This window comes from Nilaparvata lugens, chromosome 12 (genome assembly GCF_014356525.2).
Source record: "Nilaparvata lugens isolate BPH chromosome 12, ASM1435652v1, whole genome shotgun sequence".
Lineage (NCBI taxonomy): Eukaryota > Metazoa > Arthropoda > Insecta > Hemiptera > Delphacidae > Nilaparvata > Nilaparvata lugens.
Genome location: NC_052515.1, coordinates 34,031,154 through 34,045,063, shown reverse-complemented (window position 1 = coordinate 34,045,063; position 13,910 = coordinate 34,031,154). Strand labels below are relative to the sequence as shown.

Below are 13,910 nucleotides of genomic sequence, written 5' to 3'. Positions count from 1 at the left end.
TCAGAACAAAGTAGGTTTATTATATAAAGATAACTCTTATATAAAGATTGCCAGGACTTTTGAATAGTATAACGTGTTGACAGTTAGACAGTTTTATGTAATGAATGTGGTAAAATATATATTCAAATATAAAAATAATTTCATTTGCACTAATAATACTATCAATAATCAATACAATTTAAGACCCACCTCAAATAACTACCTAATCTATCATACTAACATTGAAAATATTCGAAGACAACTCATATATTTAAGCACTACAATTATAAATAAAATTCCTGAACAAATTATTAGCTGTGCCAAGATAACAAAAAAAGTAAAAACAGATATCAATGCTTGGATCAAAATTAACTACTTCTTCTACCTTTGAGAACTATAATAAGTTAACAGAGAACTTTTCTGATTAGTGCGCTCACTTCCCCTACTTGTGCTCTATCAAATCCCTTCTCCAATCCTTTCCAAAAATTCCAAGGATCAAAAGCCCTCCTATGACATGGATAGCCATAGTTGAAAGAACTTTTGATCCTCTACCCTTCTTCACCACATAACATGTATAAATTGCCTTCTAATATTGTAATGTGTTCTCATATTTATTTTATACTGTAATGTTTTTTTATTGATTTAATTAATTTTTATTTCATATTGATGTATCTTATGTATGTGTGTGTGTGAATAAATAAATAGAAATGAATTGAATTGAATTGAATTGAATTGAATTGAAAGATTCGATTGCACTGTCTCATCCCCGTGAAAACTCGCTGAAGGACATTAAAAGGATAATTATTATTCATCCTTGGGAAAACAGCTGATGATAATAATTATTTCGTTGTCTGTTGGTGATGGAAGTGAGTGAGAGAGTTCATGTGTGTGGGACTGTGTCAAAACTATGACTTAGCTGTTGAACTTTTGTAATCATTCAATCAGGTACTTAGTGCCGGTTGCAAAAAAGCCGGGTTATTTTCAATCCTGATTAATTCCAGTAGAATTCATCTTCCTGAAATGGTCTTCTCTGATTTTATTCACGTGAAGTTAATCAGGATTGAAATTAACCGGGTTTTGTGCAACTGGGCCTTTGCATTCCTCTGGGTATTAATATCAATTTACTGTGATTAGATAGAACATTCCTGTATGAATGCTATTATGATTTCTTCTTTCGTAATAAATGTTTTATGCTTTTGTACTCCAGATCGAAGCTCGGTCCCCGATATTAATTATTATCTGTATCTTACTGTTTCTGTACAAATACAGAGGTGGCGCTTAGACTGTAAGCAGCTTCAAATACTTGAAGAACGTTGGGAAAGAATTTGATGAAACCAACAAAAACTGACCTATCCTCAGTTACCATCTATACACTTCACAATCAGGCTAGAAATTAGCAAAAAATTCCTCAACCTCTCGAAACCTCATCTTAATCATACAAGAATTCAACGATATTTGGAATCCTCAAACACAACCTCACAAAAACAACATGATCTTTGAGATAATAACAATCTGGCAAGAATTTAATAAACACCTCAGCTATTCAAGTCTTCCAAATTCCTCTCTGCCAACATACCTCCAAAAACTTCAACTTTAATTACTGTACTCGGTTATTGTGTCTTGGTTGAACAACTTGAACCACTCTTTGTTCTACATTCTCTTCCTCTTCTCGTTTTCTATCTTCCTCCTCCTCCTCCTCCGCCACCTACTCCTCCTCTTCCATACTCTCTTTTCCTTTCTAATTCTTTTCCATTTTCCCAACCTCTTGCATTTTCATTATCTTCTATTACATAATCCATCTTGTCTTCTACGTTATCCTCTATTCTCTATTCCTATTCCTCCTTCTTTTCCCTTCCCCTCTTCATCTCTTTCTAGTAAATTGATTTAGTCTTCTCCCTCTTCTTCCACCTTCTTTCTCCCTCCATTTCTCTCACTTCAACACCCACGTTTCCGGACTGTTCATTCTTCATTTCCTTCTCACTGACTTCACTCCATCCACCTTCTCTCTATTTTCTTATTCCTTTTTTTTCTCTTGTTCACCACTAATTCATCTCCTTCTTCCATTTCCTTCACTACTTTGCATCGTCATCTCCTTCTTCATCGTCTTCCTCAAGTTTTCCCAGTTCTTCTTCTTCCTGCTCACCGTCTTCTTCTTCCTCAATCTCCTTTCCCTTCTCCTCATCCTCTTCACCCTTCTTCTTTTTCCTTCTCCTCCTCGTCGCCCCATCCCCAGCCCAACCTCTACTTCTTCTTCTTCTTCCTTCTCCTCCTCGTCACCCCTTCTCCAGCCCAACCTCTTCTTCTTCTTCTTCTTCTACTTCTCCTTTTCCTTCCTCTTCCTCTTCTTCTTCTTCTTCTTCTTCTACTTCTCCTTTTCCTTCCTCTTCCTCTTCTTCTTCTTCTTCTTCTTCTTCTTCTTCTTTTTACTCCTCTTCCTTTAAATCCCTCTTCTGCTGCTCCTCCTTCTCCTTCTCCCTTTGAATCTACTTCTCTCTCCTCTCTCTGCCTCATCTCTCCATGTTCCCTTTCTCTCACCTCATCACGCTCTTTCCCGTTATCACATTCTGCTTCTCTCTCCTTCATCCACATCTCCGTATTCATGAGCGGCAAACTACACGGCTCGTTTTTCTCCTGCGGTCTACAGCCGCTCTACTGGATACTTTAGGGTGGAAAACCGTTTTTTGCGGCTTTTCCGAGCGGGGGAAAATCGAGGAAAATTCCTTGGGTGAAGATTAATCGGGCGTCTGATAGCCGAGGCTCGTTTTTGTCAACGCACTGCTTTGAATATTGCCTTGCCACTCTATCGATTATTTTCTTTTCGACTATCGACTCTCGATTGAATCGATTATCGACTCCAAAGCACGACTGCTTTGTTTATAGAAAAGGGTCCAAAATGATGGCAGGAGGAGGGGTGATATTGATGGCTATTCAGTTTTCCCCCAAAAAAAGTTGTACACCAATTTTCATCCAAGCTCCTTCCTTTTCACTCGATATTTATTAATTACTTAGAAATTTCACCTGATAATATCTCCCATCATTTGATATTTGATAATAATTATCTCCAAAACGTTGGCATCTCGACAATGTGTTTGGGGTTGCAGCGTTCAAGTATCATAAGCTTTGATAGAATCAACAATAGTTGGACGTTAATATTTTGAGTAAGAACTCAGATTAGAGAAATCGAAGCATATAGTTCCTCTAATTCAAAGAATGACCATCAAGACTTCAATGAAAGACCTCCTAAATATTTTATACTACCTTTCAACACGGTTTGAATTAATGAATGGAATATCCGTTGAAGGTTGGGTGGAGCTGCTTTCGATTTTAATATCATCAATATCAAAAAATATGCATGAAAACTAGAATAAATTCGAATAAAGTGCATGTTCTTTCCCTAATACTGTGATACTGGAGTAAAGGATTTTAAAAATCAACAGCAATATTTTAGCTCAAGACACAAACTATGAATCATAATGATGAAATATTGAATGGAAGAACGATAGAATTACGATTGATTACAAATACTGTGATCTCAAATCGTTTGATTTATATGAGCTTCAATGATTATAGTTGAAATACGAAGCGTGTTGATGTGCAAGACTTTATTGGTCATTACTAGACCTATATAATATTCATCATGAACAATAAAAAAAAATTATTCTCTCTTGCAGCATCACTGAACGATACTTAATCGAATCCACGTAAGTGAAAACCTTCTTCTACTTCATTCGTTTTATGGATATCGATACGTACAATACAAATTATCTCCACCATTTCAAAGGAAGAACAAGAAAATCAATATAAACCAGAATTAAATGCAAGAAGTGAAATACTTGAAATATTCCATGATTTCTTCAAGGTTATTTTATCGTTCATCTAGTATCCAATAGTTGAAAAACTACATATTTCTAAAAAAATTGATTTAAAAACGGAGTTCAACCCACAATCAATAACACTTTGGATAGATGAATGCCTCTCATTTACACTTATTACAATATAAAATGTGATGTGGGCGAAATTGAGGCAATAAGAGCCCTCTCTTACATTCAACCCACAACAGCTTTACAGCTACATCCAACTAAAACAGTAGTAGATAAAATAGATTGATAGGGAGAATTATCTCGAAATAAACCAACCAAACAAAACGACTATCCGAAGACAAGATCCATTAGAAATCTAATGACTGCAATATTTTAAGCACAGGGTATCTTATATTGAAAGCTTTGTTAGAAACTTTGATCAGAATTTCTGATAGAATAAACGATAAGTTGACATTAATTTTGTGTTCAAGAAAAGAACTCAAATCAAAGAATTGAATAATTGAAGAACTTCAAACAATCAAATCAGAACTCAAGTAACCTGACAACATAAATCACCTCAAAACCTAGAAAATAGGACATTGATTGATAGGAAACAGGTCCACAATACAAATCGAATAAAACAAGGAAAATCAGTTAGCGCCCTTCTAAACCAATCACATCAGATAAACTGCAGTGGAATTCACTTCAAACTTTCAGTATTGATTAGAATGGAAAGCATTGCTGTGATTTATATGGAATGCTGACCGTATAAAGAGAGTCAGTCTCAATTAAACTATCAGCATTGGTTGAATGGGAAGGATTAAAGGTTTGTATAAGAGTTGCTGACAGATAAAAGTGAATCTATCTATAGTGTTGGCGATAATGGAAAGCGTGCAAATCGCGGTTGGGAACTTAAATCAGTGGCAATCGATGATTGGAGGCGAGCTGCGAAGTTGGATTTATGGCCTCATTAACGAGCATTTAGGACTCGAAGATTCCAATCTTGTTTTCAACACGCATCAAGTGAGGCTTGCTGCTAATGGACTGCTGATAAATTTGGGATCACTTTGTTCTTGCCGCGATGAAGGGTTCCTACGCTCACTGAGCTCTTGTCAAGTTTATTACAATAGTAGAGGAAGTTAACAAATCAATGGCACCTAGTACAATCAAAATTGAATCGATATCAATCAATCATGAATCTTGAACTCAAACCAATCAATATTGGACACATGAGGAAGAATGTTAGGTTCAAGCTGGGTTCTACAAAGTGGGATCAATCTTATTCTGAGATCAGAAGAGTTGAAAATTCCTCACTTTAAAATAAAAATTTCTTAAAATAAATGCTAGAGGGACGATTCTAGATGATGAACTACACGTCGAAATTGAAGGAAATAATGGAACTCAAAAATCAATTATTTCTGAGAAACTTTCTCGCTTTCACCCATTTATCATTTGAAACAGAAATGTTCCTAGCATGTCAAAAATCTCTTGATTTTTGCTCAAAGTTTCTCGGCATTGACGAACATTATTCTCAATTGAGAAATAACTATAGGTCGGATGAAAATGATCTAGACATTAATAGAAAGGAGACTTTCTCCCCGTTATTTTGATATGAAATTCTTACCTATCCCATAATTCTGAGAGAAATGATATTGAAAAAAATATTTTTGCAATTGTTCTCAATTGAATCATAAAAATGTAATTTACTTTCAATCCATCAACCCTGTAACTTTTTCAGCACTACTGGAATATTGGGGATGATATTCTATTTACAAATCTGGGGTCAAATTGAAAATATGAAGAAATTGCAATTCACACTATTTGGCAAAGCTGTTTTTTCGCATATAGAGCCAAGTTCTAAGATATTTTATACAGACAATAGGACTTCATCTAAGAGGCCAGGATACTTTTTTGTAAACGTGATATACGTTTTAATTTGGGAAATTTTTAATTTTACCCAAAATCTTCGAAAATTCCAAATATTAAGGAACAATAATCAGTAGTATGGTTTGTTTCATTTCTACAACAGTTTTTGTAGTAAATACTGATCAAGGGGAAATACTCCTTTCAAGAGCAAACAAGTATAGTTTGTCTGTATAGTTTTCTGTTGCTGCTATAGTTTTCAGATTATAACAAGTAGTAAAAAATTGTATTAGTTTTCCGTAAAAGTACAGTTCACTATACCTGTAGTTTTAATGTTTCTACAGCAACATAGGTAAGCCTATTCAGTATAGTATGTGTATCATTCAAAGAAAATACAATCTATCTATTGTAACATGCGAATTCAATTAATCAAATACTCAACTTACCATAGACTAGAAGTGCAGACAAAACTGTCAAAAGTGTGATGAAGCTCATCTTTGTCAAGTTTTACAACTTCAGTAGAACAGAATAAAGGTGTAAATGAAGATCCTAGATCGAAAGTCTCTGTCTTTTCAACAAATTGAGTTCTAAAGCATATTCGATTCCCAAGAACCGTAATGTAGTTATCTTTACTTCACACTGAGAGAGTATTATTCATTAGGCTAGGCCAATTTTATATCATTTATGAATAACTTGAGCACAAAATGATAAAATTGCACGTGAGGGAAAGTTTCAAGAGACGTTTCAACGTTTATCTTTGGATTGTTGAATGATTTCAGTGTTCTAAACAGATTTATTCACACAAAAGTTGGCTATAGTATTGCTGGACGAATATTTTTGAGCTGTACAGTAGGTTATGGACTTGGGAAATTATTTCTTACTTTGCAATATTCTCAAGCGTTCTGTTTCTTATAATATTAGTTTCATTAGTTACAATCCTTCTCGCTTTTCCGGAGTTACACCTGGTTCTCACACAATCTTATTATATCCTCTAACAGATTTACAACAAAACTTCACACGGCTTACAATCTTAGATTCTGCAGTATACTTCGTAGTGCCTTCACAGATTTCTGTATATATCTTCACAGGATTTTCAAATCTCTTCAATTATAACTCACACCTCAATCTTTAAATAAATGAGCAATTTTTGTTCTTATCTAGTCCTCACAACTTGAGTTTCTCGTAATTTCTATGCAAGTCAACGATGTCTTGACGTGATTTGACGATTGAAAAACAGATACAAAACTAAAGCTGTTTTGAAAAACTTCCAGAATCCATGACAAACGTCACTGAAGAATCAGGAGTTCAAGAGTTCTCAAAAACTTTTATATAGGCATGATTTTGAAAAATTTTCAAGAAAAAGTGGATAGTTTGTAAACATTTGTGAACTAACGTAAAATGTTCTATTCGCTGATTTCTATCTTTTCAAATTCTTAGCCACTCAACAGTAATGAAACTTAAGAAAGAAATACAACCACATTTGCGTTATATTTGAGGAGAGATATCATTTCAAAATCACTTAGTTCTCCACAATAGTCCAACAAATATTTGAAGTGATGGAGATATCTTCAAAATTCACCCAGCTATATCAACAAATCTTCGAGGAAGTATAAAATATAGTCTTCAACGATCTATATCAACAAAAAACGTATAATAGTCTTCAAATGAACCAGCCTCTTCAACGAACTCTCCAAAAAATTTCCAAGTGAAACAATGAATTCTTCAAACTATCTTCTTACTAATCAGCGATGAAAAGGATAACTTTCTATCCAAAGTGAGACAGTTTATCCTACAATGTAGCTACTAATCTTTGAAGTAACGTAGAATATTCTTGAAGTAGATGAATATCCTCTTCTCAACTCGACTCTTCTCTCTCCCTATTCTCAAACTTCTCAATCAATTGGCAGATTAATAGAGCTTAAAATCGAAGTGGATCAGTTCCCTACAAGTTTTTAAGCTAATTTACCAACAAACGTGAGGTAATGGTGGAATTTACTTGAACTGAATGAACTTTGCAAGAACTACCCCTAAATCGCGAAGTATTTGGACGGCAGAGTGTTAAGCCCAGGCTCCAACCGGTCCAGACGCGGGTCCGCGTGATACTGACTAGTTTCCCGACGAGCACCCCGACTAAACCGAAACTTTCCGGGGTATGGGGGGCACTCACGGCGCAAAATCAACCCCCAACCGCCCCCGAAAAGAACAGGCCCAAGATCGTGCGCGAACCGAGTCCTGTCTTGCCATTGGACAACGTTCGGCCAATCACCAACTCTCCTTTCTCACTCACTCTCCTTTTCGACACACTTCACCGTCTCTCTCCAACTCGGAGTTCTTATAATATAGTAACTGCTCTTTCTCATTTAGGGTCCTTCTCTGCAAAACTAGAGCTACTCTTTGGACACAGTTTCTCCTTTACCGGCCTCATCTTCTTCTCTCTGTCTTTTTTCAACATAGAGTTCCTTCAATATAGTATCTCTTTCTCAAGTGAGTTCCATCTCGAGCACACTAGATCATCTTATTCACTGTCTCTCCCTTACCAACCTTATTTTCTTGAAATTCTCTATCTTTCTTTAAGATGGAGCTCTTATAATATATAGTTACTCTTTCTCACTCAAGTTCCTTCTCTGTCAAACTAGACCATCTCTCTCACAGTCCCTCTCTTACCAGCCTCAAATTCTTGGAATTCTCTATCTTTTTTCAACATGCAGGTCTTGTGAAATAGTATGTCTTTCTCACTTGAGTTCCTTATCTGCCAAACTAGACTTCCTTTACCGTCTCTCCCTTACCAGCCTTATATTCCTGAAGTTCTATATTTTTTCAACGTGGAATTCCAATATTATAGTAACTCTTTCTCACTCAAGTTCCTTCTCTGCCAAACTAGACCATCTCTCTCTTAATCTCTCCCTCTCCAACCTCATCTTCTTGAAATCCTCTGTCTCTTACTTGCTCTCACTCAATGTCATTCTTACTAAACTGAACCAACTCTGGACACTATCTCTCTTCCTTTCCAACCTCATCCTCTCGAATTCTCTGTCTGTTTTCAACATAGAGTTCATATTATAGTAATTTATCCTTCTCATTTTATATTCTTCTCCGTCAAACTGAAATTATGCCATTGGAGACTGTACAACCTCCCACTTTCTAGCCTCATCTAATTAGAATTCTCGGTCTCTTTTCAATAATGAGTTTTTATGGTACATTACTACATGATCAACTACTCTATTAACTACTGTTTTTCATTTCACGAACTGTTTCTCAAATTATACGGAACGATATCGGAACGAATATATTTGAGTATATCTTCAATAATACATGTTGAAATGTGACAATCTGAAGATTTAGAAGACTGAAATTCCTAAAGATTCTGATGTCTCCAAAAACGTATTTGTTTTTGAGAAGTTGTAATTGAGTACTTATTATAGGAGAAGAGTTGTAATTTAGTTTTTTCTACATTGAATTTTATTAGCTACAGAAAATGTAATAATACCATTTCTGTCGAAGATTGTAGATAATTGGAAAAGGAATCTTAATCTCGAGGTTATTGGAGCTCTCTGAGGAGTTCCAGGTATAAGTCAACTTTTTGAATTTATGTTGTTCAATAACCTAGAATCACTGCACAAGGAATTCAGTTACTTTGTATTTAATTTTTGAAACGGCCCTTTCACATTCCATATTTAATGGAAGAAACAGAAGGTAGATGATAGCACTTACTACGTCATCTTGTCACAATACTGTAAAATGGGCGTGAACGTTCAAAAGCCTACTTGCTTCTGATTGGTCGAAGCTGTTTCATGTAGTAGACACTTGATGGCAGCACTTACAACGTCATACGATTCCAGCACAATATTGGAAGACATTTATACTATTCTGATTTCAAAAGACTAAAAATCCCTATGAATTCATGATAGATAGGTACACGAGCGTCGCCACCATAGAAAACAAAGAGGACGGGTCTCCTTCAATATTTCAGAAATAAAAATTGCCCCCCTGACAAGATATCTGGTACAAGATATCGATCAACTGATTCCGATAAGCAAAGGAGGTAAAAATGTAATATTTATCTGGAACCGACTAATTTCAAGAAAGTAATACGAATTATATCTAGTTCTATTGTTATTCAATAAATATATTGGCTTAAATGAATTATTATGTTCTCTGAACTTTGAAACACTACACTTTGAAACAGTGTGATGTTCGTAGTAAGACTTGTTTTGCTGACGACACGAAAATAGTAAATTGATATTGAGAGAAAAATGTGTCACGTTCAAGTGAAAAGGGTTTTCCCTAGCGGGGAAATGGGTCCGGGAAAACAGGTATCGAATGACTGATCGGTGGAGGATCATTCAGATTTATGCGAACTGTTTTCAAATGCATGTAAGTTGAGAAAAATAGATTTAGAAGGAACATTTCAGGAAGAAGCTTTCTAGAATAACGTTTATTCGAGTTCTATCATTATATTCATTGTGATTTGAGATTAGAATGAACTATTAGAACTCATAGAAATGTACCAATTTCACCGAGGGAACACAGTGTCTAGATTACAACAGAATAATTATTTCTATTTTATCAATGACTATAAAAAAAACTTTCTTGGATTATATTCATACTATAGTCAGGTCCACGTTATAATGGCAGTGTTTAATAAGCAATGGTATTGCTATCCTTGTCTATCATTCAACAAGGCCGATAGGGCTATCTCTTTCTCGCTTTGCTCTGTTGCCAGATCGTCTTTTAACAATGTAGAATTAATAATTAATTGACAAAATATTTCATCTTAATTATGGAGTTTCATAATGAAATTATTTAAAAATGCAATTTCTTGCTTAATAAAATATAATTGATTATTTTAAACTGGAATGAACAGTTAATATTACATCAATAAACCCGTATCAGCTACCGTCTATAGAAGGCATTGACAAGACAGAGGATCGGTAACGTTGTTCTCCTATCTTTCTCCACTGCCATAATAACGTGGACCTCACTGTAGAACCTATTCCCTGCCAGTTCAAGTTTCTATCCCAAGTCTTTGACATGTATTCCCCGAGTTTGCGACTAGTCTGTCCCGAGTCTGCGACTAGTCTGTCCCGAGTCTGCGACTAGTCTGTCCCGAGTCTGCGACTAGTCTGTCCCGAGTCTGCGACTAGTCTGTCCCGAGTCTGCGACTAGTCTGTCCCGAGTCTGCGACTAGTCTGTCCCGAGTCTGCGACTAGTCTGTCCCGAGTCTGAACGCTCCACCCAAAAACCACCATCCTGGCATACTATCCACAGACCAAACTTACTGATGACGGAGTATTTCTCTACTCGGATACAAGCCAATGATTCGACACTGATTAAATTGAAACACTGCCAAATGACCAATTTCAACTGGCCCCGAAAACCACCCCTCTCTCCTCACAGCTGAGGGTGGTTTAACGTTTGCCGAACCCAACGGGGGATCGAAACGACACTTGGTCGACAAAGTCTCCGTCTTGATTAAAAAAATGGGCGTAACTCAATTCGGGGTGTCTCTATCGTTACATCGCACCAACCGCTGGCCCATAAACTTCAATTAGTCGGCGGTTTGCGGGTTTTCTGGCACTTCTTGACATTTTTTTTGTTTTTCTCTGACACTTTTTGTGACAGCACAAGTTCATCGCGGTTATTGGAGAGGTCAACATTGTCAGCACTTTTTAGAAATGGGAGGTCGGCAAACTGTCTTCCAAAATTGTTTCAAACAAGTCATTCGCTTAGAAACATAACGTTTGTTACAATCATTGCTTGATTCAAACATTCAACTCATTGATTAGATGATTTTGAGTTATTTATTTTGCTTCTAAAATGTTCAACTGTCTGTCTTTGCTATTGATATTCAGAAATTCAACATTTCCTTCAGCTTTGAACTTAATAAATCCATAATAATTATGATCATTTGCTATTAAATGCTTGGCAAAATTTTATACTATAGTGAGTTTCCACCTTATAATGACTGTGGAGGACGATAGCAGAACAACGTTGCCGATCCTCCGTCTTGTCAATGCCTTCTATAGACGGTAGCTGATACTGGTTTATTGATGTAGACTAATATTAACGGTTCATTCTCATTTCAAACAATCAATCATATTCTATTAAGAAATAAATTATATTTTTCAATAATTTTATAATGAATTTCCATGATTATAAAGGTGGAATATTTTGCTAATTAATTATTCTACATCGTTAAGAGAATCTGGCAACAGAGCAAAGCGAGAAAGAGATATCGCTATCCGTTTTGTTGAATGATAGACAAGGATAGCAATACCATTGCCAATCAAACACTGCCATTATAACGTGGACCCCACTATAGTATCTCAAATTGTTTCAATAAACCAGTGTTTTTGACAATATCAAGTAGTTTTCATTTAATATGGATATCTAAAGGTGCGTACAGACTTTCGCTCTGCTCCGCAATCGAACGTCACTCTAGCAGATCGATTGATGATCGACCGGGGAGCAAGAGTGGAACGCGAGAAGAGCTAACATCTCCCGTAAACGTTCATGATTGGTGCGTGGGCGGAGCGATGGCGGAATGAGGGCGGAGCGTGCGCGTAGCAGGTAGAAGGCGCGTATATCTGTACGCACCTTATCACAACTTCACCTCCACACCAACATGGAAAGTTGGAGGTATTTTTCTTGTAGTAAAAGGGTATAATTGATAAACAAATAACTCTTTTGGTCGTGAAAGGCATTTAGGAACAAAATCAAGTTAACTGTGAGATAATTATTATTCTTGAAACTTCTTATTAAATAGTTCCCGATTTCCCATTTCCTTCTACCCTCCCACAATAATTCTTCTCATTTCCTGACATTTTCCCCCTTTTTCTCTCACCTTCTCCTCCCATTCACATCTTTATTCACCCCCTTCTTCTCACACAAAATTCATTCATGCAGTGACACTAATTCAAACTGTCAGCGTTCCTCATTGCATAACATGAATGCTTCCCATTCATCCAATACTGTCAGTTCTAAGTGAATTGTACCGAAGCTGTCATGACCAATGATCGTGAAATTAACATTGTAAACATTTTAGAAGTGATTGCCTCGACAAATTGGATCACGTAAAGTTGTAAAAAACTCTGACGTTCTTCCTGTACGAGCAAGTAGTAGTACTTTCTCCTTTAGAAATCACCAGAAAAATACTCATTTAGCAGGGTGGAAAAGCCGTACTTTTACTGAAAGAAGCATACTTTCAGCTATTACATGAATGCTTTCTTCACGTTTACCTTGAGTTTATTAACTTTTCAGAAAATATGCTTATATAGAAAAAGTTCACTAGTATTTTTGTTTTCAGCTTCTTCATTAATTTGAATTGAAATGCTTGTATGTATGATTGCAAATAATGGATCACACTTGTCGCATAAGTGACACTGTGCATAAAAACAAGAGTGATAGAATATCATGTACAGTTATTACACTTAAGCTGAGTTTACACCAAAGTTATTAACAAAATGTTAATAACTTAATCTTTATAGGTTCTATTAGATTGAACGAAACTTGACAAACACATATGTTCATCATGTGTATGATAAGTAATGTTCAATCTAATAGAATCTATAAAGATTAAGTTATTAAAATTTTGTTAATAACTATGGTGTTAACGTAGCTTTAAGCTATGTGAGGAGGCACAACAGACGTATGCCCAAAACTGCCCCTTCTCAAATTTATACTACAAAGTACAAATCAAAATGTAGGTTAAGCTACTATTTTAAACACTTATTGGAATAACAACTTACACTTCAAAAAACAATCAAATCTTCAATCAAAAATAGATATCATGAATTAGTAAATCTCACAGAATTAGAAATGATTACCCAAAAAAAATAAATTTCGAATAGAACTGAAAGATTTTGAGCTGAAAACTACATGCACTATTGAATTTATGAACTGGTTACTATGGTATCGGATATATTTGCTGCAACATTTAGATTAACAATAATGCTAGAAATGAAGAATAATGCTCTGTTACAGAAATCTTGAAGTATCATTTTCATTTTATACAAAATCACAGTTTTTAACTTTCTAGTTGACCGACCGAAGTGAGGTCTAAGACTCAAGTCGACGGTTTGGCATTTCTCTTAATGTTTAAATGTTTATATGTTGCGCATTTACGGAGAAACGCGGTAATAGATTTTCATGAAATTTGACAGGTATGTTCATTTTTTAATTACGCGTCGACGTATATACAAGGTTTTTTGGAAATTTTGCATTTCAAAGATAATAATATAGCAGGAAAAAGGAGCCTCCTTCATACGC

At 35.6% G+C, this 13,910-nt stretch overlaps 1 protein-coding gene across 1 annotated transcript in view; it reads right to left on the bottom strand.

Annotated features, from left to right (window-relative positions):
- Positions 1 to 7,748, bottom strand: part of LOC120348903 (carbonic anhydrase-related protein 10-like) — a 244,794-nt gene extending 237,046 nt beyond the window's left edge. The window contains exon 1 of the mRNA XM_039438567.1: positions 6,089 to 7,748. Coding sequence (XP_039294501.1) covers positions 6,089 to 6,137 — 49 coding nt within the window. The 5' untranslated portion in view covers positions 6,138 to 7,748. The remainder of the gene's footprint in view (positions 1 to 6,088) is intronic.
- Positions 7,749 to 13,910: the final 6,162 nt, after the last annotated feature.